The 27621-nt window shown below is 47.5% G+C and overlaps 1 protein-coding gene across 3 annotated transcripts in view; it reads left to right on the top strand.

Annotated features, from left to right (window-relative positions):
* Positions 1-27621, top strand: part of CNDP1 (carnosine dipeptidase 1) — a 48141-nt gene that overhangs the window by 2144 nt on the left and 18376 nt on the right. The window contains exons 1-6 of one of the 3 annotated variants that reach the window (XM_077974783.1): positions 4182-4384; positions 18655-18780; positions 21021-21170; positions 22567-22729; positions 23919-24007; positions 27170-27370. In XM_077974783.1, coding sequence (XP_077830909.1) covers positions 4343-4384; positions 18655-18780; positions 21021-21170; positions 22567-22729; positions 23919-24007; positions 27170-27370 — 771 coding nt within the window. In that variant the 5' untranslated portion in view covers positions 4182-4342. Of the gene's footprint in view, positions 1-4181; positions 4385-13358; positions 13495-18654; positions 18781-21020; positions 21171-22566; positions 22730-23918; positions 24008-27169; positions 27371-27621 lie in introns of those variants that run through there. The other 2 variants (XM_015122203.3, XM_001085457.5) reach the window with 2 other exon arrangements.

Raw genomic sequence — 27621 nt, 5'->3', positions numbered from 1 at the left:
TTCCACAATAATTGAACTATTTTATACTCCTACCAACAATATGTAAGTGTTCCCTTTTCTCTGCAACCTTGCCAGCATCTGTTATTTTTTGACTTTTTAATACACTTATTTGACTGATGTGAGATGGTATCTCATTGTGGTTTTTGGTTTGCATTTCTCTAATGATCAGTGATATTGAGCTTTTTTTCGTATGCTTTTTGGCCACATGTATGTCTTCTTTTGAAAAGTGTCTCTTCATGTCCTTTGCCCACTTTTTAACGGGCTTGTTTTTTCTTGTAAATTTGTTGAAGTTCCTCAATGCTGGATATTAGACCATTGTCAGATGCATAGTTTGCAAATATTTTTTCCCATTCTGTAGGTTGTCCATTTACTCTGTCGATAGTTTATTTTACTGTGCAGAAGCTCTTAAATTTAATTAGATTCTATTTGTCAATTTTTGCTTTTGTTGCAATTGCTTTTGGTGTCTTTGTCATGAAATCTTTGCCTGTTCCTATGTCCAGGATGGTACTGCCTAGGTTACCTTCCAGGGTTTTTAGGTCTGGGGTTTTACCTTTAAGTCCTTAATCCATCTTGAGTTGATTTTTGTATATGATGTAAGGAGGGGGTCCAGTTTCAATCTTCTGCATATGGCTAGCCAGTTAACCGAGCATTATTTATTGAATAGGGAGTCCTTTCCCATTGCTTGTTTTTGTCGCTATTGCTGACTTATTACCATCACCTTTTTCTAATACTGAGAGAGAAAAGAAAGTCATCAATTCTGTTCTTGGGATCTTGAGCCCAAGATTGGGCAAACGCTTTCTTTTACTGTGGCACAGATCAAATGCCCACCAACAGCCAGGGTGGATCCCTGGTTGTGGCCCGGGGGACTGGATGAGGTTTGGGGAGCTGGACCACAAGATGCAGAGGGGGCTCTATGCTGTGAGCACTCGCACTTCGGATGGGGCACGTGCAATCAGCATGTGTGATGTGCCTCCTGTGTGCTCTAGTGCCTGGGCCCAGTCACTCTGGGCAAACAGTGGTACCAGGGATATGGACTCTGGGACCAGGAAGCTTCTCTGGGGGGAATGAACGAGGTCATACATCACTACACTTTGTCCACACTCCTTGTTTCTTTCCACAAAAAGCAGCATTCTTGTTAAAACCATAGAGTAGAACTTCTAACTGTTGATTACAAAAGGCAAAGTACAATTTAGACGAAGGTGAGAAGTTACCCATCCACGTACTATTTACTGCCTTTTTCACTAAATCCCAAACTCAGGGTTTTTTTTGTTTTTTTTCTCTCAAACTTTAGTGTGAGCAGTTTTAGGGCAGAGGCCCAGGAATCAGCACTTTAAAGAGCATCATCCAATGGCGTTTAGTATATTCACTAATGTGCGCAACCATCACCACAGTCCATTTCACAACACTGTCCTCATCTGACCCTCCCATTCCCCCTCCCTCCCCTTATCCCTAAACAACTACGAACCTGTTTTCTGTCTCTATAGATTTCCCTATTCTGGACTTTCATATTAATGGTATCATACAATATGTGGCCTTTTGTGACTGGCTTCTTTCACTTAATGTAATGTTTTCAAGGTCCATTCGTGTCATAGCATGTATCAGGACTGCATCCCTTTTTGTGGCCAAATAATATTCCACTGTGTGAATATGCCACATTTTGTATTTATCCTTTGTTTGTGAGTGGAGATTTGGGTTGTTCCCATCATTTGGCTGTTATGAATAATGCTGCTATAAACATTTGTGTCCCAGTTTTTGTGTGGATATGTATTTTCATTTCTCCGGGGTGTGTACCTGGGAGTGGAATTGCTGGTGGATACGGTAGCTCCATGGATCAGTGTCTGAGGAACTGCCAGACTGCTTTCCACCCTGGCTGCACCCTTTTGTATCCTCACGAGCAGTGTACGAGGGCCCCAATTTCTCCACATCCTCAAAACACTTGTTATCTGACTTTGTGATTGCCGGCATCCTCCTGGGTGGGAAGTGGTGTCTGGTTGTGGTTTGATCTGCATTTCCCAATGCCTAATGATACTGAACATTTTTTCTCTCACTTCTTGGCCAAAAGATCTACCATTTTAACAGTGACCCTCCACCTCACCCTAGTCAGGGGATTCTGACAGAGGCGTTCCACCTATCGCCTTTGAGAACATTTTCGACTTCAAGTATAAAGAGTCTCCCTAGATTTTTCTTGGCTTTTTCAGGGCGTATCTCTTGCTCCAAGGTTCTGAACCTAAGCCCAGCTCTTATTTAATCTAGCGTTCAGCTGATTTCTAATTAATCAGTTCTGCTGTTGATTTGCACAAGATAGGAACTGGCATTCTCTCTCAAGCAACCTGTTAAAGCTAACCAGGGAGAGATTATGGCCAGAAAATACCTGGACATTCGCTGCAAACACTGTCTTCCTACAACAAGCTTTCTCCCCCTTCAGAAAAAAAGAAAAAAGCCTTCCCTCTCCAGCAGGGATTGGACTAAGGAGATCTATACCTGTTTGTTCCCACCAGCTTTTAGTTCTTTACGTTAATAGACTCCCAACTCATGACGGAAGGATGCAGGCTTTTCCCAGAGCCTGGATTTCTAAGTAGGCGTGTGCTAATTTTCCGCCACCCACTTCTCCTGCGCACTGTCTCATAAAGGGCCTGAGGATGCAGGACTGCCAGGTGAGCTCTTTTCCAGCTCCCAGAGGCTTCCTTACCTCTTATTCCCAGTGCCCGCAGATGCCAGAGGGAGCCATCCTGCCTTGAGGCATTCGATCCTTCCTTGGCCAGCTGCTCATCCGCAGCCAGGGAGTTCCCCCACCTGCAGGATTCCTCCGACCAAATGCCTTGTTAGCGTTGTTGGTGCAGATGGACCCCCAAGCACAACCAGCTGCTCCTGAGCAGCAAGAGGTTCCTGGGATCAGTGGCGTGACCACAGGCGCGGTGGCCATGAACTCACGTTGGCCCAGGGCACTGCCTGCTTGCCAAGGCTCAGCCTGCCCCAACCCTGCTCTCTCGTTTTAATGGGAAGTTTCAAACAAGCACAAATATAGACAGATGAGGATAGTGAGTCCCTGTGTGTCTATCGGCCAGTTCCAACAATTACCAACACGTGGCCCATCTTGTTTCAGGAGAGCCCCTCGCAGGACCCTCACTCTCAGCATCCAGATAATCCTACAGCAAAGTCCAGACATTGCATTATTGCTTCTGTAGGTTGTTCAGCACATATCTTGAAGGCGAGCACGTGTGTATATCAACAATACCGTTAACACACTATAAACTAGCAATAATTCCTTAAGATCAACAAATATACAACCTACAACCTGTGGTCAACTTTACCATGTTGTCCCCTAAAAATATTTTTACCATTGGTCTTTCGAATCAGAATCTAAATAGGATCTACACTTTACATTTGTTTGGTATAAATCTGTTTTTTTTGTTTGTTTGTTTGTTTGCTTTTTGAGACAGAATCTCGCTCTCTTGCCCAGGCTAGAGTGCAATGGTGCAATCTCAGCTCGCTGCAACCTCTGCCTCCTTTTAGCTGGGATTACAGGCGCCCACCACTGCATCTGACTAATTTTTGTATATTTTAGTAGAGGCAGGGGTTTCACCATGTTGGCCGGGCTGGTCTCGAACTCCTGACCTCAGGTGATCCACCTGCCTCATCCTCCCAAAGTGTTGGGATTACAGGCATGAGCCACTGCGCCTGGCCTCTGTCCTGTCTAATCTGACCTTGAGTGCCTGGAATGGGCACCCTGCCTCAGCCTGGCCCCCTGTACATGACATAAGAGGGAACAGCAGCAGCTCTCTTGGGGAACCTCGGTGAGGATTGGAGGGCAAGTCGAGAAAGGAGAGCCGTGTTGAGACACGTGGGGGTGTAACCTACTCATCCTGGCTGTGTGATCCCAGGCAGTCTCTTGATCCCTCTAGTGCTTCAGGTCACTCGTCTGTGAAATGGAACCACAGTGGCTCTGCCTCACTGGATTTTCAGAGTGATTGATGATGTCGTGGCCACGAAGTGCTCGGCTCCATGCGTGTGAAGACGCAATAAAAATGTAAATGTGACCTTACTGCAAATGGACACGACTTCTATTAATCAACAAATCACATGATGTGTGGAATCCCTAACTCACTCCAGCACTAGAATCTGAGGAACATTGCAAACATCACATTTCAGATCTGGCTTCTAATGAAGTGATGCCGATTTTCTTGTATCATAGGTGGTTTAGCACAGACTGCTATAGACAGTTAAATGTTAGTTCCAGACACCCACTAGCAGCGTTCTGGGACAGCCCTGTGAGTTGTTGGGTACTGGAATACACTTTTCTGTGGTTCACAATGGAAACTTGTATCTGAAAGTGGAACGGGGAATGGGGCTGCGGTCGGGAGCCATCACCCGCTGGAGGCTCACAGTGAGCACAGCCCCAGTCATGGGCTCTGCTGAGGCACCTGGGGAAGGAGACGGGAGGCGTGCAGAGGCACTGTTTAGCTGCCACAGGAGCTGCCAGGAAAGGCGCAGCGATGGGATCCTCCCCTGAGCATGCACTGTCTAGGGCAGCTGTCCTAGCTTCTCAGGAGGTTGTCATCTGTGGCTCACCAGAGAGAGACGCTGCCCTGGTGACTGCCACTCTGCTGGCTTGGGACCCTGGCAGGTTCAGGAGCTGATGGCATCTGGAGGGTGGGTGGCATTTGTTGGCTGGAGCTGAGAGCCAGCTCCTGGAGGAGTCACAGAAGGAGAAGGGGTGGGTGGGCCCAGCCACCATCCTCCTGGTCCCAGCGCAGAGCTCCTGCCCTGGAGGAAATACGCACCTGCCGTTGGTTTATGGGAGGGAGCCTGGGCGGGCTGTTGCACGGTTGGTCTCACCGTCACAGGGCAGGCAGCAGCAAGGCTGGGGCAGGGGACCTGAGCCCTGAGGTCCTCCCCAGCCCCATTGTCCCCGCCCTAATGAGGAGGTAGGGGCTTTCTGTCCCCAGAGCACCTCTCTGCAGGCCCCACAATGCCCCAGTGTTCCAAGCCTCAGTTGCTCTTTCCAGCAGTTACAATCCACTACTTCTTCAGAAGCACTGTGTTTGGGACAAAGGTACCTTTCATGGTACACATGACTCAGCTTCCGGCACCACAGCACATAAAGTCGGGGCGCTGTCCCCTCCCGACTCCAGAAGGAATGGGGCGCATTGTGAAAGGGAGAGAAACAGTGCTAAGACAAGGCACGCACAAATGGAACTCCCCAAAGACTGCAGACGAGGAGGCATCCCCTGCGCCTTCTAGGACAGCTCCAGTGCCCTGGGATCCCAGAGTGCATGGTGGTCAGGGCGAAACGCCTTTGCATGTTTCAGCTTCACAGTTTGCCTGGGGCAGTCTTGTTACCCAACGTTGCACCTTGTACTGCAGGCCAGAGGTGTGGGCGGGAGCACTGCCCTGGAGCCATCCCAGAGGCCCTGTCCCTGCTGACAGGGTGAGGTTTGCTTGTTGAGCTCCTGCTGTCAAGGCCTAAGTTATTAGTTCTTCTTTGCTAATTCCTGGAGGCTGAGGTTATCCAGGATACAAACATTTATGCCTTTTAAGGTTATCCAGGATACAAACTGAACAGAGTTTGTGAGCTTTGAAGTGGACCCTTTTTATCTTCGCCCAAATCTTGCTCTCCTCCAGTTTGGGAAAGTTTGCACCGGGTTGCGTTCCCGGCGCTGAGCCTGGCACTGAGCCAGGCTGTGGGGACACTGCCTCCCAGGGAGTGAAATCATTGTCAGGCAGTCCCGATCAACGCACAGTATGAGTTCACCCTTAAAACTCCCCCTCCACTTCAAGCAAAGCAATTACATATACTTCAGGAATTTTTTTTTTTTTTGAGACAAGGTCTTACTCTGTGATCCTCCCGCCTCAAGCCTCCTGAGTTACTGGGACTACAGGTGTGCACCACCTTGCCTGGCTAAGTTTTAAAATCGAACTTAATTTATATAGAGACAGTTTCTGTGTTGCCCAGGCTGGTCTTGAACTCCTGGGCTCAAGTGGTCCTCCTACCTTGGCTTCCAAAAATGCTGGGATTACAGGTGTGTGCCACTGAACACTGTCTGAGAACTGTAAGCCACCAATTTAAGACCTGGACCTGGAATGGGCATCTTAAAGCACCAGGTGGAGGCAACCATTGTGTTTTAGGCAGAACTCATAACAGAGAAGGAGAATAAAATGACTATCATTCAAGTCGAGGCTGCAAGCCAAAGTTCTGAAGTGTGTAAGCCTCAAGAAAAACAGCTCTTGCAATGTGTTAGAAAATGGGTTTACCAAGACTGACATACAGAGTAGAATATGTTTAAAACGGATACAAATGAAGTATGTTTAAATTCTTCAAGAGACAAATGAAAGACTAACACCCACATTAATGAATGAGAAAATACAAAACGTAAGCGGGCACCTATGAATCAGGAGCAGATGGGGGCCGGGCATGCTAGCTCATGCCTGTAATCCCATCACTTTGGGAGGACGAGGCAGGCAGATCACTTGAACCCAGGAGTTCGAGAGCAGCCTGGCCAACATGATGAAATCCCATCTCTATTAAAAATACAAAAAATTAGCTGGGCATGGTGGGAGATGCCTGTAATCCCAGCTACGTGGGAGGCTGAGGCAAGAAAATCGCTTGAACCCGGGAGAAGGAGGTTGCAGTGAGCCAAGATTGCATCACTGCACTCCAGCCTGGGTGACAGAGCAAGGTTCTGTCTCAAAACAAAACAAAACAAAAGGATATTATATAGTGGTAAGAAAATAATACCCAGGGTGTACTGGGTTAAATAACGCTCCTCCAAAAATGCCTGTCCGCCTCGAACCTCAGAACGTGGCCTTATTTGGAAACAGGGTCTTTACAGATGTAATTAGTTAAAAAGAGGTCATTCTGGAAAAGAATGGGCCCCAAATCCAAAACCCAGTGTCCTCCGAAGATGACAGGACACAGAGCGACACAGAAAGAGGCTGACTGTGCACACACAGGCAGACACCGGAAGGACACCGCCACCGCAAGGAGCGCCAGGGTCTGCCGCCAACACCAGAAGCTGAAGGGGCAGGAAGGACCTCCCCTGGAACCTGCAGAGGGAGCCCGGGCCCGCCAACACGTGATTTAGGTTTCTGGTCTGTAGAACTGCGGGGGGGGGAAAGCCTTGGTGTTAGACCCCCGCTTTGGGGTGCTTTGTTCCAGCAGCCTGAGGAAGCTAGTGGAGACCCATGGGAAAGCCCCACCCTCTCCTCGAATCGGCCCTTGTTCTCAACTTTACATTTGTTGATCTTTTATTTAAAGCCAAAAGGTGGCCTGAGATGCCATTGCCAGAGGTGGCCAAGCCCTGGAGTCCACCCCCGCCTTTAACCAGGGACCTTGGTTCACAGGCATCAGGGATGCCTCAAGTCCTGCACTTTGAAGTCAAAGTAATTTTGCTGTGAGTTGAATGTGTAAGATAACACTTTAAAGGCTGTGTACATAATTGCAGGTTTCTAGAAAAGAAACGTGTTCTTTGGTGCCGTCTGCATTTTGGTGTCTCCACCCTGGCCCACGGTCCCACCAAAACCCTGCCAGGCTCTCTTCTCCTGACCCTGTGAGAAATCTCTGCTCTCTTCCTCGCCACCCCTCCTCTGTCCCCAGTCCGCGTCTCAACTCCCGGTTCCCTCAGACCCTCCTCCTCCTCTCCGCTATTCTGCAGCCGGCACATCTCAATTTCACGTGCTGCCCCCTGAGATTGTACAGTCTCCCCTGCAGGTATTCTGTAAATATCCTATCAACACTTTTACACAGAAATCACTCAAATGAGATTTAAAGGAAGAAGAGCCAGTGGGTCTGGTGTGGCCACAGCTATGAGATCTCCAAAGGCGATTTTCGCCTTGGGTTTTGGCTCCAGCATCAGGCACAGCCTCGTGGATCCCTTAGGATTTACACCTTTCACCCCTCAAAACCGAGAGCCATGTCCTGCTCCCCCATTGGAAACACACTCTTGCCTCTGAGGAACTCACAGCCCAGCCTTATCTGATGACGCCACTGTCCCTGGTAGAGTATACTTCAATGTATCGATTTAACTGTCATGAGATTCTGGCCTGTTGGAGAAATAACTGAAATCACTGGTTATTTCATTCACTCTTTTTTGTCATTGTTGTTTGGCTGGCTGTGTCATTGTGCTACAAGCCGCTGTTATGTTTCTAGATGACGGAAGGTTCTGGAAGTGGTGCAGAGTGGTGCTGTGCTGTCTCTCTGGCTGATGTCTGACGAGACTCAGATCCCCGTCCAGACTGTGGGGAGTAAAAGTGTCTGAAGGGACATTGTTCCCGTTAGCATCACACCAGCCTCACACCCTGACAATGTGAGCTTTCTTTTCCCCACTGCCTACCCATGAGGACCCCAGACACAGGTGGGAGCACCGAGGGCCCACCTGGGCAGCTTGGCTGCTGGACTAGCCATCTGCTGCCCAGGAGTGAAGACATCATACAGTGCCTTGGGCTGTGATGTGCCAGATGTGGTATCGTCTTGTGCCACCCCCCGAAGGTGCTTCGTAGGTGCCACATGCCGTATTCTCTCGTGCCACCCACCCTGAGGGCACATAGTAGGTCCCACTGTCCCTGCTTCAGAGCCTGTGTCCTGAGCCAGTCAGTTCCTAAGTGCTAGCCCCTGAGCTTTAGGCCAGCTCTCCCTGCAAACCACGAAAACAACCACCCCGTGACTGGCACTCAGTTCCTCCTCCATCCCCTGGCTTCGGTGGTCTCTGACTTCTTGCAGCTCTGCTCAGCGTTCAAGGAGCAGCTCTGTGAGGATCCTAGCAAACTGAGTAAACTTTGTTAGTTCCAGCCATTTCACGTGGTGTGTGGCCTCACATTCTGGGAATGAGTCTAAACTGAACTTGGCCTCAACCAATGTTCTTCTCCGGGGTCAGACTCACAGGTTAGGCCAGACTAGAGGATGATGGAGGGACTCACAGTTCTTGGGATTTTCTGGGGAATTGTGCTCCCTGGAGTTTGTCCAGGCTGCTGACTGAAGGAAACCACGCCCTTGCTGATTCCCCCATGGGGTCTTGCTGCCAGGGTGAGTTAATCAATCTGCAGAAGCCACGTTGGCTCAGCTCTGTGCCCACAGGAAACCAACAGAATCCAGGAAAGCCTGTTTTTGTTCTTTATTAAAAATCCTGTGATGGTGAGATAAACTAGGCTACTAAAACATTCTTTTCTGTGTTATGACAAATTCATCAGAGCAGACCCAGGACAGAGCAACTTCTATAAAACAATCTCACAAGGACTCTTGACTAGGAGGTCAATAGAATTCTTGGTATCCGGGATGACTGACCGGCACTGAGGTTTCTTCCCCTGAACAAGGGTCTGGCTGATTGGCCATTGTGTGGACACCAAGGACCCGCCCTTGGCTTGAGGCTTTGTGGGAGGTGGAGGCAAGAGTGCTTTCTTTCATTTTCTATTCTTTCTTCTGTTCAACACCCCAAATAAACAAAAACAACCAGTGCAAAAGTGGGGTTTTCCCACAGCACCCCTACTCCATCCTCCTTTAGGGGTACCTGCTCCTCTCCTGGCAGGAGACAGAAGTGTCCACGTTAAAGTATCTTGGGCCACTGTCAAGGCCTCGATCAGCTAAGCCCACAGGGCATCCAACTCTCCAGTTGTTAGTGAGAGCTAGGAGAGAGGTAGAGGTGAAGCCAATGCCAAGCTGTGGGAGGAGAAAGAGAAGAATGATATGCGAAGACATTAAGAAGACTCAGGAAGTGCCCCGGGACCTCTCACTTTGGGGAAGGGCAGGTTGTGATGGTAACACAGCAGAGGATGTAAACCTCCCCTAAGAGTTACAGTATTTAGAAAGAAGGCTCAGCACAGGGGCACTTGGAACTTTTGTTCCAAATCTAAAAACCTAAGGACAACCAGCTGGGATAAACACAAGCCTCTGCAGCAAATGGGGTTCCCCTCAGGGTCCCATAGCCAGTGGGAGCTTAGCACCCTCAGCTAGACAACTGCCCACCCCGGCCATTCGAAAAGACTCTCTCAGTCCAGGACTCACCCTGCGCATCCCTAACCCCAGCCCCCCGCAAGTGCAGCTTCCTGTTCTGCAGCTCCTCTTTCTTCTTTTTGCAAGGTCAAAAGCCAGGAATAACCTTTCTGCATCCCTGGATTTTCACTGGGTGATGAGAGTTTGGATCTGTGTCACTGCCAAATCTCATGTTGAGATGTGATCCCCAATGTTGGAGTTGGGGCTTGAGGGGAGGTATTTGGGTCATGGGAGTGGATCCCTCCTGGCTTGGTGCTGTCCTCACAATAGTGAGTGCATTCTTGCAAGATCTGGTTGTTTAAAAGTGTGTGGTGCCTCCCACTCTTGCTAACGTCCTTGCCATGTGAGGATCCTGCTCCCGCTTCACCTTACACCATGGGTGAAAGTTCCTTGAGGCCTCCCCAGAAGCTGAGCAGATGCCGGCACCATACTTACACAGCCTTCAGAACATGAGCCAATTACACCTCTTTTCTTTATAAACTACTCAGCCTCAGGTATTTCTTTATAGCACTGCAAGAACAGTCTAACACAGAAAAGTAGTACTGAGGACTGGGGAATTGCTATAAAGATACCTGAAAATGTGTAGGCAACTTTGGAACTGGGTAATGGCCAGAGGTTGGAAGAGTTTGGAGAGCTCAGAAGAAAACAGGAAGATGAGGGAAATAGTTTGCAGCTTCTTATAGACTGGTTAATGGTTGTAACCAAAATGCTGATAGTGATTTGTGCAGTAAAGTCCAGGCTGACGTGGTCTCAGATGGCAAAGAAAAACTGATTGGGAACTGGAGCAAAGCTCACCCATGTTATGCCTCAGCAAAGAGCTTGGCTGCATTGTGTTCATGCCCTAAGGGTCTGTGGAATTTGAACTTAAGAGTGATGACTTAGGGTATCTGGCAGAAGAAATTTCTTTTTTTTTTTTTTTTTTGAGACGGAGTCTCGCTCTGTCGCCCAGGCTGGAGTGCAGTGGCCGGATCTCAGCTCACTGCAAGCTCCGCCTCCCGGGTTCACGCCATTCTCCGGCCTCAGCCTCCCGAGTAGCTGGGACTACAGGCGCCCGCCACCTCGCCCGGCTCGTTTTTTGTATTTCTTAATAGAGATGGGGTTTCACCGTGTTAGCCAGGATGGTCTCGATCTCCTGACCTCGTGATCCGCCTGTCTCGGCCTCCCAAAGTGCTGGGATTACAGGCTTGAGCCACCGCGCCCGGCCAGAAGAAATTTCTAAGTAGCAAAGTGTTCAAGATGTGACCTGGCTATTTCTAACAAGTTATGTTCAGATGTGGAAGTGAAGAAATGGCTTAAAGTTGGAATTTATATTTAACCCTTTTCTTGGTTGCCCCACAAATATTCACCAGTGGCACTTGTGGCTGCAGCATTTACCCTGAGATAACTTTGCCATAAACTATCTTGCTTTTATTATTATTTTCACATCACTCTAGTATATTGACTTTGGAAACAACAGACATCATTCTATTTAGGGCATTCTGGTTTTTGTTAGTGGTATTTCCATTTACAAAATGTAGTAATTTTCAACTGCTGAAAATGTCAAATCCTAGAAAATGTAGCATTCCTGCATGTGATGTTAACATTGTTCTTGAACAATTGTGGGTCAAAGATTCATTTGATGAATCTGAAATAGATGATTCTGATGATTTAGTTGATTCTGATGTTCTGTTTAGAAAGAACTCCATGAACAGTTTTTATATTTTATTTTCACATTGAAAATCAGTCAGATTTGCTTCAACCTCAAAAAGTGAGTTTATGTAAAATTAAATGAGCGCTGGCAATGAGCTGCACTTTTTTTTTTTTTTCTCTAAATGGGAAAAAGATTAAAAGGAAAGCAGAGCATAAAGCTTGGGAAATTTTCAGCTTGGCCATGTGGCAGAGAAAGAAAAATCATTACCAGGAGAGGAATTTGAACAAGTTGCAGAGCAACCGCTTGCTAGAGAGACTTGCATAACTAAAAGGTAGCCTAGTGTTAAAAGCCAAAAAAAATAAGAACATGGTCTTGATGGCATTTCAGAGACCTTTGAGGCAGCCCCTCTCACCACAGGCCCAGAGGCCTCAGAGGACTAAATGGTTCCATGGGCCAGACCTGGGACAGCACTGCTCTGTACAGCCTCAGAAGGCTGCTCACCACATCCCCACTGCTCTAGCTCCAGCTGTGGCTCAAAGGGCCCCAGATACAGCTCAGTCCACTGCTTCAGAACTCGCAAGCTGTAAGCCTTGGCAGATTCCACATGGTGTTAAGCCTACAGGCACACAGAGTGCAAGAGTGAGGGAGGCTTACCAGCCTCCACCTAGATTTCAGAGAATATATGAGAAAGCCTCAGTGCCTAGAAAGAACCTAGGGGTGGAGGGGTGGAGCCCTCACAGAGAGCCTCTACTAGGACAGTTCAAAAGGAAAATATGGGGTTGGAGTCCCCACATAGAGTCCCCATGGGGCACTACCTAATGAAGCTGTGAGAAGGGGGCCATCATACTCCAGACCCCAGAATGGTAGATCCACTGGCACCTTGCATCCTAACCTTGGAAAAGCCATAGCAGTGGAGCTTCCCAAGGCCTTGGGAGCCCACCCCTTGCAGCAGTGTGCCCTGGATGTGGGACATGGAGCCAAAGGAGATTATTTTGGAGCTTTAAGATTTAATGACACCTCTGCTGGGGTTTAGACTTGCATGGGGACTGGAGCCCCTTTCTTTTGACTGATGTCTCCCTTTTGGAGTGGGAGCATTTACCCAATGTCTCTACCCTGATTGTATCTTGGAAGTAAATAACTTGTTTTGATTTTACAGGCTCATAGGTGAAAGGAACTCATCTCCAGATGAGATTTTGGACTTGGGAGTTTGGAGTTAATGCTGGAATGAGTGAAGACTGGGGGACTATTCGAAAGGCATTATTGTTTTTTTTTAATTTTTTTTTTTTTTGAGATGGAGTCTTGCTCTGTTGCCCAGGCTGGAGTGCAGTGGCATGATCTCTGCTCACTGCAAGCTCCGCCTCCCGGGTTCACACCATTCTCCTCCCTCAGCCTCTGGAGTAGCTGGGACTACAGGCACCCACCACCATGCCTGGCTAATTTTTTTTTTTTTTTTGTATTTTTAGTAGAGATGGGTTTTCACTGTGTTAGCCAGGATGGTCTCGATCTCCTGACCTCATGATCTGCCTGCCTTGGCCTCCCAAAGTGCTGGGATTACAGACATGAGCCACCATGCCCGGCCCATTATTGTATTTTCCAATCTGAGAAAGACATGAGATTTGAGGGGCCAGCAGCAGAATGATCAGTTTGGATATGTGTACCCGCCCAAAACTCATGTTGAAATGTAATCCTCAATGTTGGAGGTGGAGCCTGGTGGGAGGTATTTGGGCGCTGTCCTTGCAATAGTGAGTTTATGCAAGATCCAGTTGTTTAAAATGTGTGGCACCTCCCCTGATCCCTCTTGCACCTGCTGTGACCGCATGACCTGCCTGTTCCTGCTTCACCTTCTGCTATGAGTAAAAATTCCTTGAGGCCTCCTCACAAGGTGAGCTGATCCTGGCACCATGCTTCCTGTACAGCCTGCAGAACTGTGAGCCAATTAACCCTATTTTTTTTTAAAGTAAATTACCCGCCACAGGCATTTCTTTATAGCAATACAATAAGAACAGCCTAATACAGGTAACTAGTTCAAGGTCAAGCACAACTGAACACACACACACACACACACACACACACACACACACAAACAAAAACAAAAACACAAACAGAGGCGTGGAGGAACAGGAGGAAAATGGATGGAGTCTCCGATCCCACTCAGATGGTGAAGGGGGGATTCATGCCCAAAGTCAGCGTCCATGAACCTGGATAGCAGTCTGCCCTGCTCTGTGGAAAAGGGAGGGAGGATGAAATAATGCATTCCCCTTGTCAGATCCCTGCTGTCACGGCCAGTCGTCAGGTCAGGGCATCAGGTCAGTCTTTTATTTGAGACCAGGGCTAAGTTGCTCTCCCAGGGCCAGAGGAGGAGGAGGCTCCTGCTGAATCTGAACTATTCTGTCCTTACAATAATCACTGTTTTCATTTTTTTTTTTTTCCTGCAGCTTATTTCCTTCTTCCAACTTTCCTTTTTTATTTTTCACTGGAGAGGAACACCAAATTTTTTTTAATGGAACTTGTCTGAAGGAAAAATAAAAGCTCAAATGTTAATGTAGATGGATTGATTGCAAAAAAAAAAAAAAAGAAGTAGCCACTGTTGCCTCCAAGAGCCTTTATTGAAGCCTTCCTCGCACCTGAGCTCCCTCTCTGGCTACTGGAGGGCCAGAGGAGTTTCTCCCACAGACTATCTGCCGACCCTGGCTCCTGGCTAAGTCCCTCAGAGCTGGGCTGGATCCGGCTTCAGCCTTCTGAGTGCAGGGCAGCCAGGGAGATCATGAGCGGCTCATCAGCACCACCTACTGGACGCAGTTCTTAATCAGCTCATGAATGAGCATTGCTCACCTTGACCTTGCTTTTAACCAATGCATAGCTTCCTCTATCTACAGTTTTCATACTCCATAATGTGTTTGTATTGTGAAATGAGTGGCTATAGCTATGATTATTTGTATAATGACTGTATTGTGATATAATTCTTATACCTTACAATTGACCCATTTAAAGTGTGCAATTTTAACGGTTTTTAGTATATTCAGAATTGTACAACCATTGCACAATCGATTTTATAACATTTTTATCACCCCAAAGGCACCCCTATTCATTAGCATTCCCTTCCTATTTTCCCACTGGGTAACCACCAATCTACTACTTTCTGTCTCTATGAAGTTGCCTACTCTAGACTGTTATGTAAATGGAATCACAATACGTGGCCGTTGTGTCTGGCTCATTTCACTTAGCACAATGTATTCAAAGTTTGTCTGCATTGTAGCATGTGCCAGTACTTCATTCCTTTTTATGTAAGATGAAAATCATTTTGTATAGCCAAATAATATTTCAGTGAAATATAGATTTTATTTATCCATTCATTCATTAATGAACATGTCTTGTTTCTGCCTTTTGGCTACTATGAATAATGCCGTTATAAACATCATGTACCAGTTTTTGTGTGGACATATGTTTTCACTTGTCTTGGATATGTACTCAGGAGTAGAATTGCTGGGTCATATGGTGACTCTATGTTTAATAGATTAAGGAACTTTCAGACTGTTTTCCACAGTGACTGCAGGCTTTTGACTTCCCATCAGCAGTACATGAATGTTCCAGTTTCTCTACATCTTTGTCAAAACTTGTTAGTGTCTGGCTTTTTAATTCTAGCCATCCTAGTGGGTAGGAAGTGGTGTCTCATGTGGTTTGATTTGTGTTTTCCTGATGGCTAATCATGCTAAGCCTAAACTTTCCATGTGTTTATTGGCCATTTGTATATTGTCTTTGAGGAAACATTTATTCAAATCCTTTGCACATTTTAAATTTGGCTTTCTTTTATTATTGAACTGTAATTGTTATTTATATTCTCAACATAAGTCCTTTATCAGATATATGATTTGTAATCCCCGCCCCCCCCATGCACACACACATTCTATGTGTTGTCTTTTCATTTTCTTAATGATGTTCTTTGATGGACAAATGTTTTTATTTTTTATGAAGTCCAATTTATCCATCTTGTCTTTTGGTGTCATATCTAAGAAACCATCACCTCATCCAAAGGTAGGAAGATTTACAGCTATGTTTGTTTGTTTGTTTGTTTGTTTGTTTGTTTGTTTTTAAGAGTTTTATGGTTTTAGTACTTTCATTTAGGTCTTTGATCATTTTGGGTTAGTTCTTATATATGGTGTGAGGAAGGGGGTGAAACTTTAACATTTGCATGTGGATATCCAATTCTCCCAGCATTATTTATTGAAAAGACTATTTTTCCCCCATTGAATGATCTCTGCACCCTTGATGAAAATCAGTTGATCGTAAATGTGAGGATTTATTTCTGGGTTTTCAGTTGTATTTGATTGATATATATGTGTGTCCTTAAGCCAGTTCACTCTCCAGAATATTTATAACTATTCTTAAACTTTACAATTTCCTCTCGATTATTCTCCAGCAAAATTCAGACTCTTATGAGAACGTTTTGATACATTCTCCTGCTTCAAAAAGAGGAAACTTCCAGAGGTTAAAACTTCTGCCCCGAATGCCTGCCCTTCCCCAAACTTACCCTTCTTCCCCGTCAGTGTTCAGCACCAGTTTCCTCCCAGACGCTGCTGTTGACCACCCCCACCCCATGATGGGACATGGTCTGCATTTCACAGCATGTCTGACTGCTTTCCTGGCAGCTGGTGAGCTCTCTGTCTGCTCGGAGCCACACATTTTTCTATAGCTCTTTGGTTGGGTCCTCAACCACTGTGAGGCTTCCAGTCCCTGATGACCGTTGAGGGAATTCAGGCTCAGAGAGGTACCCAAAGGAGCACAACTGGGATCTGGCAGGGCTGAACTTGGTGCTGGCCTTCCTGACTGTTAGGCCTGTGGTCTCCCTGTGATGCCACCCCGACTGCACTGCTTTATCCACATGCCCTCACCCAGCATTGACTCTCACTCTGCTGCCTTGTTTTGTGAACACAGGTTCTCTGTGGTCGCTCAGATTTTGTGCCAGCTGAATCCTAGCTGAAAAGTTCTTGAAGCCTGAACATCCCTGTAGCATTTCAGTGATGATCTGACAGGAGGTAGAACAGCCTGGGAGTGACTGTCCTTTTGGGCATGGGATGGATTGACCCCAGGTGCTAAGTGACACTCTGGTTAGGGAGATGCACTCTTTCTTGCCATCTGGGACATTTTCAGTAGGACTAGATGTTTTGTTGGAAGTGAATTCCTAGAAAAGACAGAACACAGCTCCCTGTGCACAATTTCATTTCAGATGCCTGTGCCATGTGTTGGGGGGCTCATCAGTTTGGATGCTCCCCAGCTCACCTTTGCTCCATGGGGGCTTGAGGCCAAGGGATGGGCAGGGGCATGGAGGAAGATTCGGCAATGCATTTGGGAACAGGTGGAAAGTGATGGAGGAGCCCTGCATGGTACCCCAACAAGGGAGGAGGTCTGGTTGGAGAAGCAGGTGGGATCCACCATGTAAGTCCTGGGGGCCATGGGGATATTTTCTTTACCACAAAGGCAATGGGACCTCTTGGAAGAGCTAAAACAGGGAGTCTTGCGATCTGCCCTGCCTTTAAAAAGATCACCCAGGCTGCTTTGTGGAGAGTGGATTAGAGGAAGCCATGAAAATGACAGAATGAAAAGAAAAATATTCAACCAACTGCTTTTCAAACAGCCTTGCAGATGCTCCATTGTAAAATAAGCAGCATTGGCGGGGCCACATCCGTAATGAGCGTCCTCTCGTTGTGAGCACACCTGTCTCTCAAGGTCTCGGGGATGGCACTGAGACTTCACCAGCCTAGTTCCCTTTGTTTTCCCTCTAACCCCTGCTCACCTCCACCTATGGAAAGGTGGGCATTTAAAGAATCATAGATTAAACAATTATAACTTTATAGTGTAAAACATCTCAAACATTTAAAACGATAAAAGATGAGATTCCAGAGACAAAACTAACAGAGACAGGCTGGGTTAAACTCGCCCCTCCTTCCTCCTGCTGCAGGAGGGTGGGTTTGGCTTCTGAAGTGGAGCCCAGCTGGTCTCCTGGGGATAGCGGGTGGCTTTCCTAGCTAAGAACCTGGCGTCAGGGGTCTGACCAAGGGCTGCAGCCCCCTTGGCCCTTCCCATCCCTCACTCCCTCCCTCCTCTTCTCCAGCCTCTGGTGGCTGGGGCTGCACTGGGGGAGATGTTGCTAATGGCCCCTCCAGATGTGCAGGTGGCCCCTGGGCCTGATGCCGGCAGCTCCCACTCCAGACAGGGCTCTGGGGGGCCTCTGTGAAGGGGTGACCCTTGCCCACTTTGCCACAGGACCTTCCTGTCGGGCGTCAAGGAGGAATGCTGGCTCTCAGGCTCTCGAGGACTCCCAGGTGGAGTCATTCCAGCTGTGGATGGGCTGGGGAGACTGAGCAGGGGTCAGGGAGGGGAAAGGAGGGAGGAGGCAAGGTTGTGGATGGGTCTCTCAGAGACGGGGTTTCACCATGTTGACCAGACTGGTCTTCGATTCCTGACCTCAAGTGATCCGCCCACCTCGACCTCCCAAAATACTGGGATTACAGGCAGGAACCACCACCTCAGACCTTTCTCTTCCTTTCTTGTTAAAGTACTGTGATTTCAGGAGCCAGTGGAAAGAAACCCCACAACACTGGATTTTAGGCATTGCTCAGAAATTCCTTTGTCTAGTGCAGTAGTTCATCACACATGGAAGATTTTTGCGTGTTTGTTTTCGGTTCTACCTTGCTCTTTTCTGTCTTGTAAAGATCGTCCTTCACTCCTGGGCAGCAGAACTGGCCTCCCCAAGGGGCCAGGAGGAAACACCTTATCCTAGGAATAAACGGAATGATGTTATTTAAAGATGAGCTTGTTAACTCGATTTTTGTCTTATTAAAATTCTTTAGCATTGGAAATAAAGTGTTTGGGGAAAGACGTAACAAAAAATAACATGTTTGGTTCTACCGCCTTGTGTTATTTTATTCTGACTGACTGGAGGCAGCTGTGTGAGATAACAACCCTTCTTGAGGAATTTGGAAGGTCCAAAGTCCAGCGACCGGTGCTGATTTTCATTCGTTCCTCCTGTGTCAAACCCTTCCAGGCTGCGTCCCTGCTGGCCCTGCTGCTGCTGCTGGAGGGAGGCATGTTCTCTTCACACTCCCTGCCCCCGGCGCTGTTAGAGAAAGTCTTCCAGTACATTGACCTCCATCAGGATGAATTTGTGCAGGTAGGAGAAGGAAACTGCACACAGAATGCATAGATTACCTCCTTTGGTATTTGGGTGAGACAATTATTTGCTTGGAGATGTGGATATTTTTGCCTAATTCCATTTAAAATGCCTGTGACTGCTCATTGGGTTAAAAATCTTCAGTATTTATTAGATGGATGGAAGAGATCCCTCCTAGCCATTCCTCCTGCAAAGGGCACTGTCTCTTCATATCCAGCACACTTGATCCAGGGATGTCCACGCAGAGACGACCAGCACCTCCACTGAGCTCGAGTCTGCCCTGGTCCATCAGGTCGCCCATTCCTAATGCCACCTGACGTTATTGTAAGGCCTAGGCAGAGCTGGGGAGCCAGGGAGCTCTGCAAAGTTCAACAGCAACGTTTTTTATTTTGTAGTATGTGTGCAATAGGCATTTTATCTCCTCCATTCGTTCATTCATTTATTTATTTGTTTTGAGACAGAGTCTCGCTCTGTTGCCCAGGCTGGAGTGCAGTGGTGAAACCCCAGCTCACCACAACCTCCCAGGTTCAGGTGATTTTCCTGCCTCAGCCTCAACTTCCCAAGTAGCTGGGATTACAGGCACCTGCCAACATGCCCAGCTAATTTTTGTGTTTTTTCAGTAGAGATAGGATTTCCCCATGTTGGGCAGGCTGATTTTGAACTCCTGACCTCAAGTGATCTGCCCTCCTCGGCCTCCCAAAGTGCTGGGATTGCAGGCATGAGCCACCACGCCTGACCCTTTTTTGTTGTTGTTGTTATTATTTTTTGAGACAGGGTCTTGCTCTGTCGCCCAGGCTGGAGTGCAGTGGCACAAACACAGCTCACTGCAGCCTCGACCTCCTGGGTTTAAGTGATCCTTCTGCCTCAGCCTCCCAAGTTTATAATCCTCTGCTTCACCCCTAGTTCACCATACAGGGTCTGTACATGTACGGGGTGGGAGTGGGGTAAAGTAGAGGGAGGGTGAGGTGGAACGGCAAAAAGAGGGAGGCCTGGGGAGCAGGAGGAGACAGGACGAGGAGTGGGAAGGCAGGAGCTTGCTGGAGCCCACAGATTCACCAGCTCCTCCCCAGCCCCGCTCTCCTAAGCTCTCTTGTCCCCTCTGTGGCCGACTGGTTCCATCCCCACACACCCCCACACATGTGCACACTGATGTGGTGTTGTCTGTGCTCACCAGACTGGGAGCTCCTTGAGGTCTCCCTGAACTTTGTACCCCAAGCCCCCTAAGTCCCTCAAACATACCCAAATCTACTGAACTTAGGGAGAAGCCAGCAGTCTCTGTTCCGTAAATTCCAGTTTAAAAATGTAAAACATAATATTCATTAGGATTAGATAAATGCCTTCGTAATAAAAATGAAAGCTCTACAACCAGGATAGAGAGATCAAACTCAAATGAGTCAGGAAGAGAAGTCCAAGATCAGTAAATCTGTGTAGTTTTTCATAAAAATGCTGACTGTCTCAGTATGAGCCACTCAGGTTCCAACACCGGTGTGTGAATGGTTCTTATCAGTCATTCATATCAGCCAGCACTGCTGGAGTGGCCGCCAGGTGCCCGGCACCAGGCTGAGGCTTGTGCACACGTTACCTCAGTGGTCCTCACCATCACCCTATCGTTAGGGAGCGTTACTTTCTTGTGCAGATGAGAACACTCAGGCTAAGGGAGGTTAAGGAATACACCCAAAGTCACACAGCTATGACAGGCTGAGTTTAAGCCCGACGTCACAGTGCCTGTGGGATCCTAGGAGCGCAGGGAGGGGCGGGCCGGGGAATCTAAGTGCAGAGCATGTCAGAAGGGACCTGCAGCCCCGCGGAGGTCACTGTGGGGTTCAGTCATGGCCCGGAGGCTTCCAGGGCCAGGTGTGGGAAGCAAGGAGTCCTGGAGAAAGCTGAGAGCCCACCAGCTCTTCAGTTCTTAATAATTAGAAACAGTGGGTGGGGACTTGCCCTTCTTGACAGCCCTGGGGAACCCAGCGAGGACCCAGACCATTATCTTTCTCCCAGCCCACCCTGCCTGACCTTCTGTACTAACCAGGCATCTCTGGCCTCCGGGTTCCTGATTAAAACCCCAGCTATTCTGTCTGTTACTCTTGAATGTCACAGTGTTCACTGGCACTGTCATAGGTCCTCAGGTCCTCAATCAACAGAATAGCACCTGGGGACTCGCCATCTCCTGTCCTCCCCTCGCTGCCCCCAGAGCAGATGTGGGACCCCCATGCTAATGGCCTGCTTACTCTTCCTCCTAGACGCTGAAGGAGTGGGTGGCCATCGAGAGCGACTCTGTCCAGCCCGTGCCTCGCTTCAGACAAGAGCTCTTCAGAATGATGGCTGTGGCCACGGACACACTGCAGCGCCTGGGGGCCCGTGTGACCTCGGTGGACATGGGTTCTCAGCAGGTGCTGTGGTGTTCCCGCCCACCAAGGGAGCAGCTACTTCTAGATGTCAATTGTGCCTTCCCGGGGGTGGCAAGGGAGAGGCTCACCCTGATCCTCAACCAAAACCCCCCCAATTCCTAATGAAGATGAAGTATTCCCTTGGTCTCGAACGAAGCCGTGTTACTGCTTTCCAGTCCTATCAGGACTCCAGGGCTGGGACGGGCTCTTAGAAGCCAGTGCAGATGACAAGTGAAGGTCCCTTTATTATGGAAAGGACCCCCTTGTACTCTTCACTTCCTGGACACAGGTTCCAATTTCTTCTTTACGGAAAAGGAAATTGTCCTTTTCTTTAAATTCGTATGCATCTTTCTCAAAGGCATTGTATCTGGAGCTGTTTTTTTTTCATCAGAACCGTCTCTTAGAACTCTACTCCATCATGAATGTCTTAAATCTAAGCACCTGCTGTGCTTATTTTAGCACTGAGGAACCTTGGGATCATCCACATTTTCTAGGATTTGTCCACCTAATTTAAGCCAGTTGTCATCTGCATTCTTTTTCTGTTCGTTTGTTTTGAGACAGAGTCTCGCTCTGTAGCCCAGGCTGGAGTGCAGTGGTGCGATCTCAGCTCACCGCAAGTTCCACCTCCAAAGTCCCGGTTCAAGCAATTCTCTTGCCTCAGCCTCCTAAGTAGCTGGGATTTCAGGCGTGCACCACTACGCCCAGCTAATTTTTATTGTATTTTTATTAGAGACAGGGTTTCACCATGTTGGCCAGGCTGGTCTTCAACTCCTGACCTCATGATTTGCCCGCCTTGGCCTCCCAAAGTGCTGGGATTACAGGCATGAGCCACCGTTCCCGGCCCATCTGCATTCTTACTCAAGAGCACATTCAGCTAATGCTGCTAATTGTCAATGTGGATCTAAAGAAGCGCTTTACTTTTAATTAGGTTTTATATCTTAATTAAAAGCGTCTTGGCTGGGTGCAGTGTCTCACACTTGAAATCCTAGCACTTTGGGAGGCTACGGCGGGCGGATTACTTGAGCCTGAGGGTTTGAGACCAGCCTGGGCAACATGGCAAAACCTGTCTCTACCAAAAATACAAAAAGGTAGCCAGACGTGGTGGCGCACGTCTGGAGTCTCAGCTACTGTGAGGAGGCCGAGGTAGGAGAATCACATAAGCCTGCGAGTGCGCCACTGCACTCCAGCCTGGGCGCCAGGACTGAGACCTGTCTCCAAAAGAAAAAAAAGTGTTTCATGGGACTCATTTTAGAGATGGAGAAACTGATGTTCAGAAAAATGACATGGGCTCTCCAAGGACCCAGGGATAGCCTGGCCAGGACTCCCAATATCATGTCTTTGAATTTTCTGGAAGAACAACACAGCGTTTTTAAAAATGTGATTCCTGATCATTTTGCAGCTGCCCGATGGTCAGAGTCTTCCAATACCTCCCGTCATCCTGGCCGAACTGGGGAACGATCCCACGAAAGGCACCGTGTGCTTCTACGGCCACTTGGACGTGCAGCCTGCTGACCAGGGCGATGGGTGGCTCACGGACCCTTACGTGCTGACGGAGGTGGACGGTCAGTGAGGTACCCGGGCTACAGTGCGGAGCTGCTGTGCTTGCAAGATTGAAGGGGTGAAGATGTGGCTCTGTCCCTGGATTTCGGGTCTCTCCCTGTCATTAAGAATGCACAGGCCCGGTGCGGTGGCTCATGCCTGTAATCCCAGCACTTTGGGAAGCCAAGGTGGTTGGATCACTTGAGGTCAAGAGTTCAAGACCAGCCTGGCCAACATGCAAAACCCCGTTTCTACTAAAAATACGAAAAAATAGCTGGGCATGGTGGTGGGCGCCTGTAATCACAGCTACTTGGGAGACCAAGGCAGAATTGCTTGAACCTGGGAGGTGGAGGTTGAGATCACACCATTGCTCTCTAGCCTGGGTGACAGAGCGAGACTCTGTCTGGGAAAAAAAAAAAAAAAAAAAAGCCTGGCATGCTGGCACATGCTTGTAATCCCAGTTACTTAGGAGGCTGAGGCAGGAGAATCACTTGAACCTGGGAGGCAGAGGTTGCAGTGAGCTGAGATGGCGCCATTGCACTCCATTCTGCCTGGATGACAGAGTGAGACTCCATCTAAAAAAAAAAAAAAGAAGAATGCATAGAGAGGCGGCTCTCATAGCCTACTGATTGGTTCACTGAGGCTGGTTTTCTTTCATTTGTGAAAAAAACAACACACTTTTGTGCCCCTGGACGGAGGTTCTTGAGTTGTGAGGAAAACAGTTGTCGAGGCCACACACTTTCCTTTTGAACAGTATCAAATGTAATTCGCATTTTATAAAGAAAAAGAAGAAAGGTTAATAGAGATATACACACATATTTTTTTCATTCTTCTACTAATTGTAAAATCCCAAAATGAGAGGCTCTGCCACATGGCACTCCGCAACAAATCCCCGGTGGGTCTCTTCAGTGAACTTGGACAAAATAGCTAATTATTGTTAAGGACAGTGGGATCTGTCTATTGCAAATTTACTTGTCTCATCTGACTAGCTGACGACTGTACTATTTGTCAGGGAAGAGATCCAGGATCTCTTGTGCACGGTCTTCTTTGTACATAAGAAATCATACTTTGCAATTTCATAGCAAGATTTGTGCCTGGAATATTATTATAGAAAGCACTGTTAACATTAGTACCCATGAAACAACACTGGTTTTTAACTCACGTGGCAGAGGTGTCCACACTTCTCTGAACATTCTTCTTCCCTTTGTAAAGGGAAACTTTATGGACGAGGCGCAACCGACAACAAAGGTCCTGTCTTGGCTTGGATCAATGCTGTGAGCGCCTTCAGAGCCCTGGAACAAGTAGGTGACAGCTGTGTTCGGGAGGGAGGAGGAGGAGGATGGTAACTACAACTTACTTTGAGTTGTTTGCTGTGTTCGGAGCAAAGTGCCTTAGGTCACTTATTCACTCCAACAGTCTTTGGAGGTGTGTGGACAATTGTATCCATTTCACAGATAAGGACAGAAAGGCTCGGGAAGGTCAGAGAACTTACCCAGAGCAGTGCAGCTGGTGGCAAGGCTGATACTTTGAGGATGGATTCCAGCCTGCACTTTTAACCACGTTAAAAAACAAGACACAGCCAAAGACACAACAAGCCTGTGGCCAAGCTGCTATCTGATGGGACTTGTCTTTTTTTGTTTAATCCTTATTTTATCTTATCTTGTCTTTTTTAATCTTCTTTTTCTTCTTATCACAAAGTATGATTTGTTAGCAGAGACAAACACACATTTTTTAAATGTATCGGCTGCTTTGCAAATGATCAAGATAGGAATCTCCATGACATTCCGCAGGAATCCTTGGATCTCTTCCCTGAGAGCACAGTGGTTCTCTTTAGATGTCCAAATAAGGGCTCTGGAGCAGAGGCAGGGGTACAGATTTGAGGAGGTGGGTCCCCTCTTTCCGGCCTCCAGAGGACATTGTTGGTGGACCCAGGTTTGTGCCTTTAACTATCTCATGTTTCAACACAAGGATGGTCTTATCTCAAGGCACTCTTCTCCCGCTCCTGGCGAATGTACTTAGACACCAGCAGAGGACTGGATCTAGCTCTGTGAACTTGGGCAAGTGACTTGACCTCTCTGGGCCTCGGATTCTGTTCTGTGGAACAGAATCAGGTCAACCTTGGGGTATGGTTCCATCTGCTCTGTCCTGGGCACCGCCTCAGCCCTGTCCAAGGCTGCAAGGCCCTGAGGGCTGAGGGGCCTCCCTGGCACCCTGTCCTGCAGAGAAGACCCGGGCTTCTGAGGTGTCTTTTCCTGAAGATCATTTCATTAGGTGCCGGGGGCTTCCCTCAGAAGTTTATTTTCTCCTGAGACATAAGCAGATGGAGGGGACTTAAGTACTCTGACTCCACTCCTGAATCTCACAGAAGACACGCTCAGGAAATCAGCACAGGTCTCGGCGGTGTCCTGCAGACCACTGCAAAGGTGTCTTCTTATCCATGAAGCTCACACCACCCATGCCCTGAGCATTCCGTGTGGCTTTGGTTTCTTTCTCTGTCTCCCTCCCTGTTTTTCCTTCTCTCCTTTCTTTCTCTTTCTTCCTCTCTCTCTCTCCTTCTAAGGGATAGCAATATTTATAAGATTGTTCCAATAAAAAGGCCAAAATCTGTTTTCCTTTATAAATTTCAACTCTGAAAATTACACAATCACAAAGAAAACAGAAGAAATATTCACTGCCCTGGACACGTCAGTTCATCTCTGAGCCTCACTTTCCTCGTCTGTGATCAAAGTGGGAATGGCAGTTTCTACCTCACAGGCTTACAGGGATTCAGTGAAGAAATATCTGCACTGGGGGTGGTGTGTGAGGTCCTTCGAGAGTGTCCCCTTCTTCCTCCCTCCCTCCCTTCTTCTCCTCTGCCCGCCTTGCCTACAGAGCTCTTAGGACACATTCCCTCCCTGGGTTATTTTCTAGGAGGCAGAGTGAGTACTAATATCCATATTTCACAGGTAGAGCAGTGAGCTGCCAAGGGGAGGCTTGGCAAACCCAGCTGCTAATGTATGCGGCCTGCATGCTGAGTGCTATGGGTTTGTATTTTATTAAAAGTGACTTGCCAGAAAATTCTTAGGATTTCCAACTACTCTTCAGCAATTGTTTGCTAGTTCAGTGTTCACACAGAACCTTCAGATATTAAGATTTCAGAACTTCAGATGGACTTCCTAAGACACACAGAAACACAAGGGGTACATATGAATAAATCACTGTCCCCCAAAAGCTCTTCTCCAACTGAATGACTGATTTTCTAATTTTCTCATTTTAATTACTACGTAACTTATTATTTTCTCATCCATAATCCTGTGCTCATGTTGCATTTGTTAATCTGTGGTGAGTCAAGCCCACTTATTAGAACTGATTATAGTGTGTGCATGCTGTTTATCTGCCTGTAATCACTTTTAGAGTTCTGCACGCATCCTGTGCTCTAGGAAAAGACTTTGACCTCTCCTCTTAATGTGGTTCTCAAAGATATGAAGTTATAAATTATAAAGATACAAAAAGATCAAAAGCAAATGGGGGAAGAAGCATGTTGTAAAAATTTTAAAGGAGCTATTCCTTGCCCTAATATTAACTAAAAAAAAAAACCTCAAGTTCCATTTTGCTGCGAGATCAAAGCCTTCGAATAAGTTAAAAGGCAGATTGAAGTCACAGCTGAAAAATAACAGATACTGGAAGTAAAAATTAACCTGAGGCTTAACAATCTTTCAAAGGAGAAATTTCTCCTTTTTCATGTTCAGAATTATGAGGACAGAAAAGCCATTTGTAATTGCCTAACCTTTCTTGAAAAATTCCTTTTGGGGAGAAGGAGAAAAATGCCTCCCTCTGCGGCCACACGGGAAAGCTCTGTAGTATAGAATGTGCTTTCCTGTAGATGCCCCTTTCCCCAATTCTTGATCATAGCATTAAATTGGCAGGACATGTTGGAGGGCACGCACCAGGCGTTACCTTGAATTCTCCTTCACAACCATAATTACGACTCCATTGCTGTAACACAACTGTGGGGAATGCACATTCATACATTGAATGTAAATAATAGTTTCATGTGTTTATGTTATATGCAAACAAATAGTGGATCTTCAAAGGTGAATGGGCAATGTAGTAGTCTGTTTTCACGCTGCTGATAAAGACATACCTGAGAGTGGGAAGGTTTAATTGGACTTACAGTTCCACATGGCTGGGGACGCCTCAGAATCATGGCGGGAGGTGAAGGTCATTTCTTACATGGCGGCAGCAAGAGAAAATGAGGAAGAAGCAAAAGCTGAAATGCCTGATAAACCCATCAGATCTCGTGAGACTTACTATCATGAGAATAGCACAGGAAAGACTGGCCCCCATGATCCAATTACGTCCCCCTGAGTCCCTCCACAACATGTGGGAATTCTGGGAGATACAATTCAAGTTGAGACTTGGTGGAGACACAGCCAAACCACAGCAGGCAACTTGTGCGATTTTTTTCTTCTGTTGTTACTTAGGATCTTCCTGTGAATATCAAATTCATCATTGAGGGGATGGAAGAGGCTGGCTCTGTTGCCCTGGAGGAACTTGTGGAAAAAGAAAAGAACCGATTCTTCTCTGGTGTGGACTACATCGTAATTTCAGATAACCTGTGGATCAGCCAAAGGAAGCCAGCAATCACTTACGGAACCCGGGGGAACAGCTACTTCACGGTGGAGGTATCCACAGAGAGCAGTGCGTGGATGGAGGCCTGTGGGGGTTGTGAATGGGAGCGCCAGTCCATTCTGGGATCTTGGAGAGGAAGAAAGAAAGCTTTCCTGAGGGCAGAGGCCTTACTTGGGACACACAGCCTTAGGGGAGGTGGGATGGGTGCAGAGGTCTTGGGGTTTGGGGAGGTCATGAACCCCCTGACACTTGGAGTGGATGTGGCTATGTACCTTGTTCTGGAGAGGGGATTCACAGGGGTTTG

The sequence above is a fragment of the Macaca mulatta genome, chromosome 18, assembly GCF_049350105.2.
Source record: "Macaca mulatta isolate MMU2019108-1 chromosome 18, T2T-MMU8v2.0, whole genome shotgun sequence".
In the NCBI taxonomy this organism is placed as follows: Eukaryota; Metazoa; Chordata; class Mammalia; order Primates; family Cercopithecidae; genus Macaca; species Macaca mulatta.
This window is presented reverse-complemented; position numbering and strand designations above follow the sequence as displayed.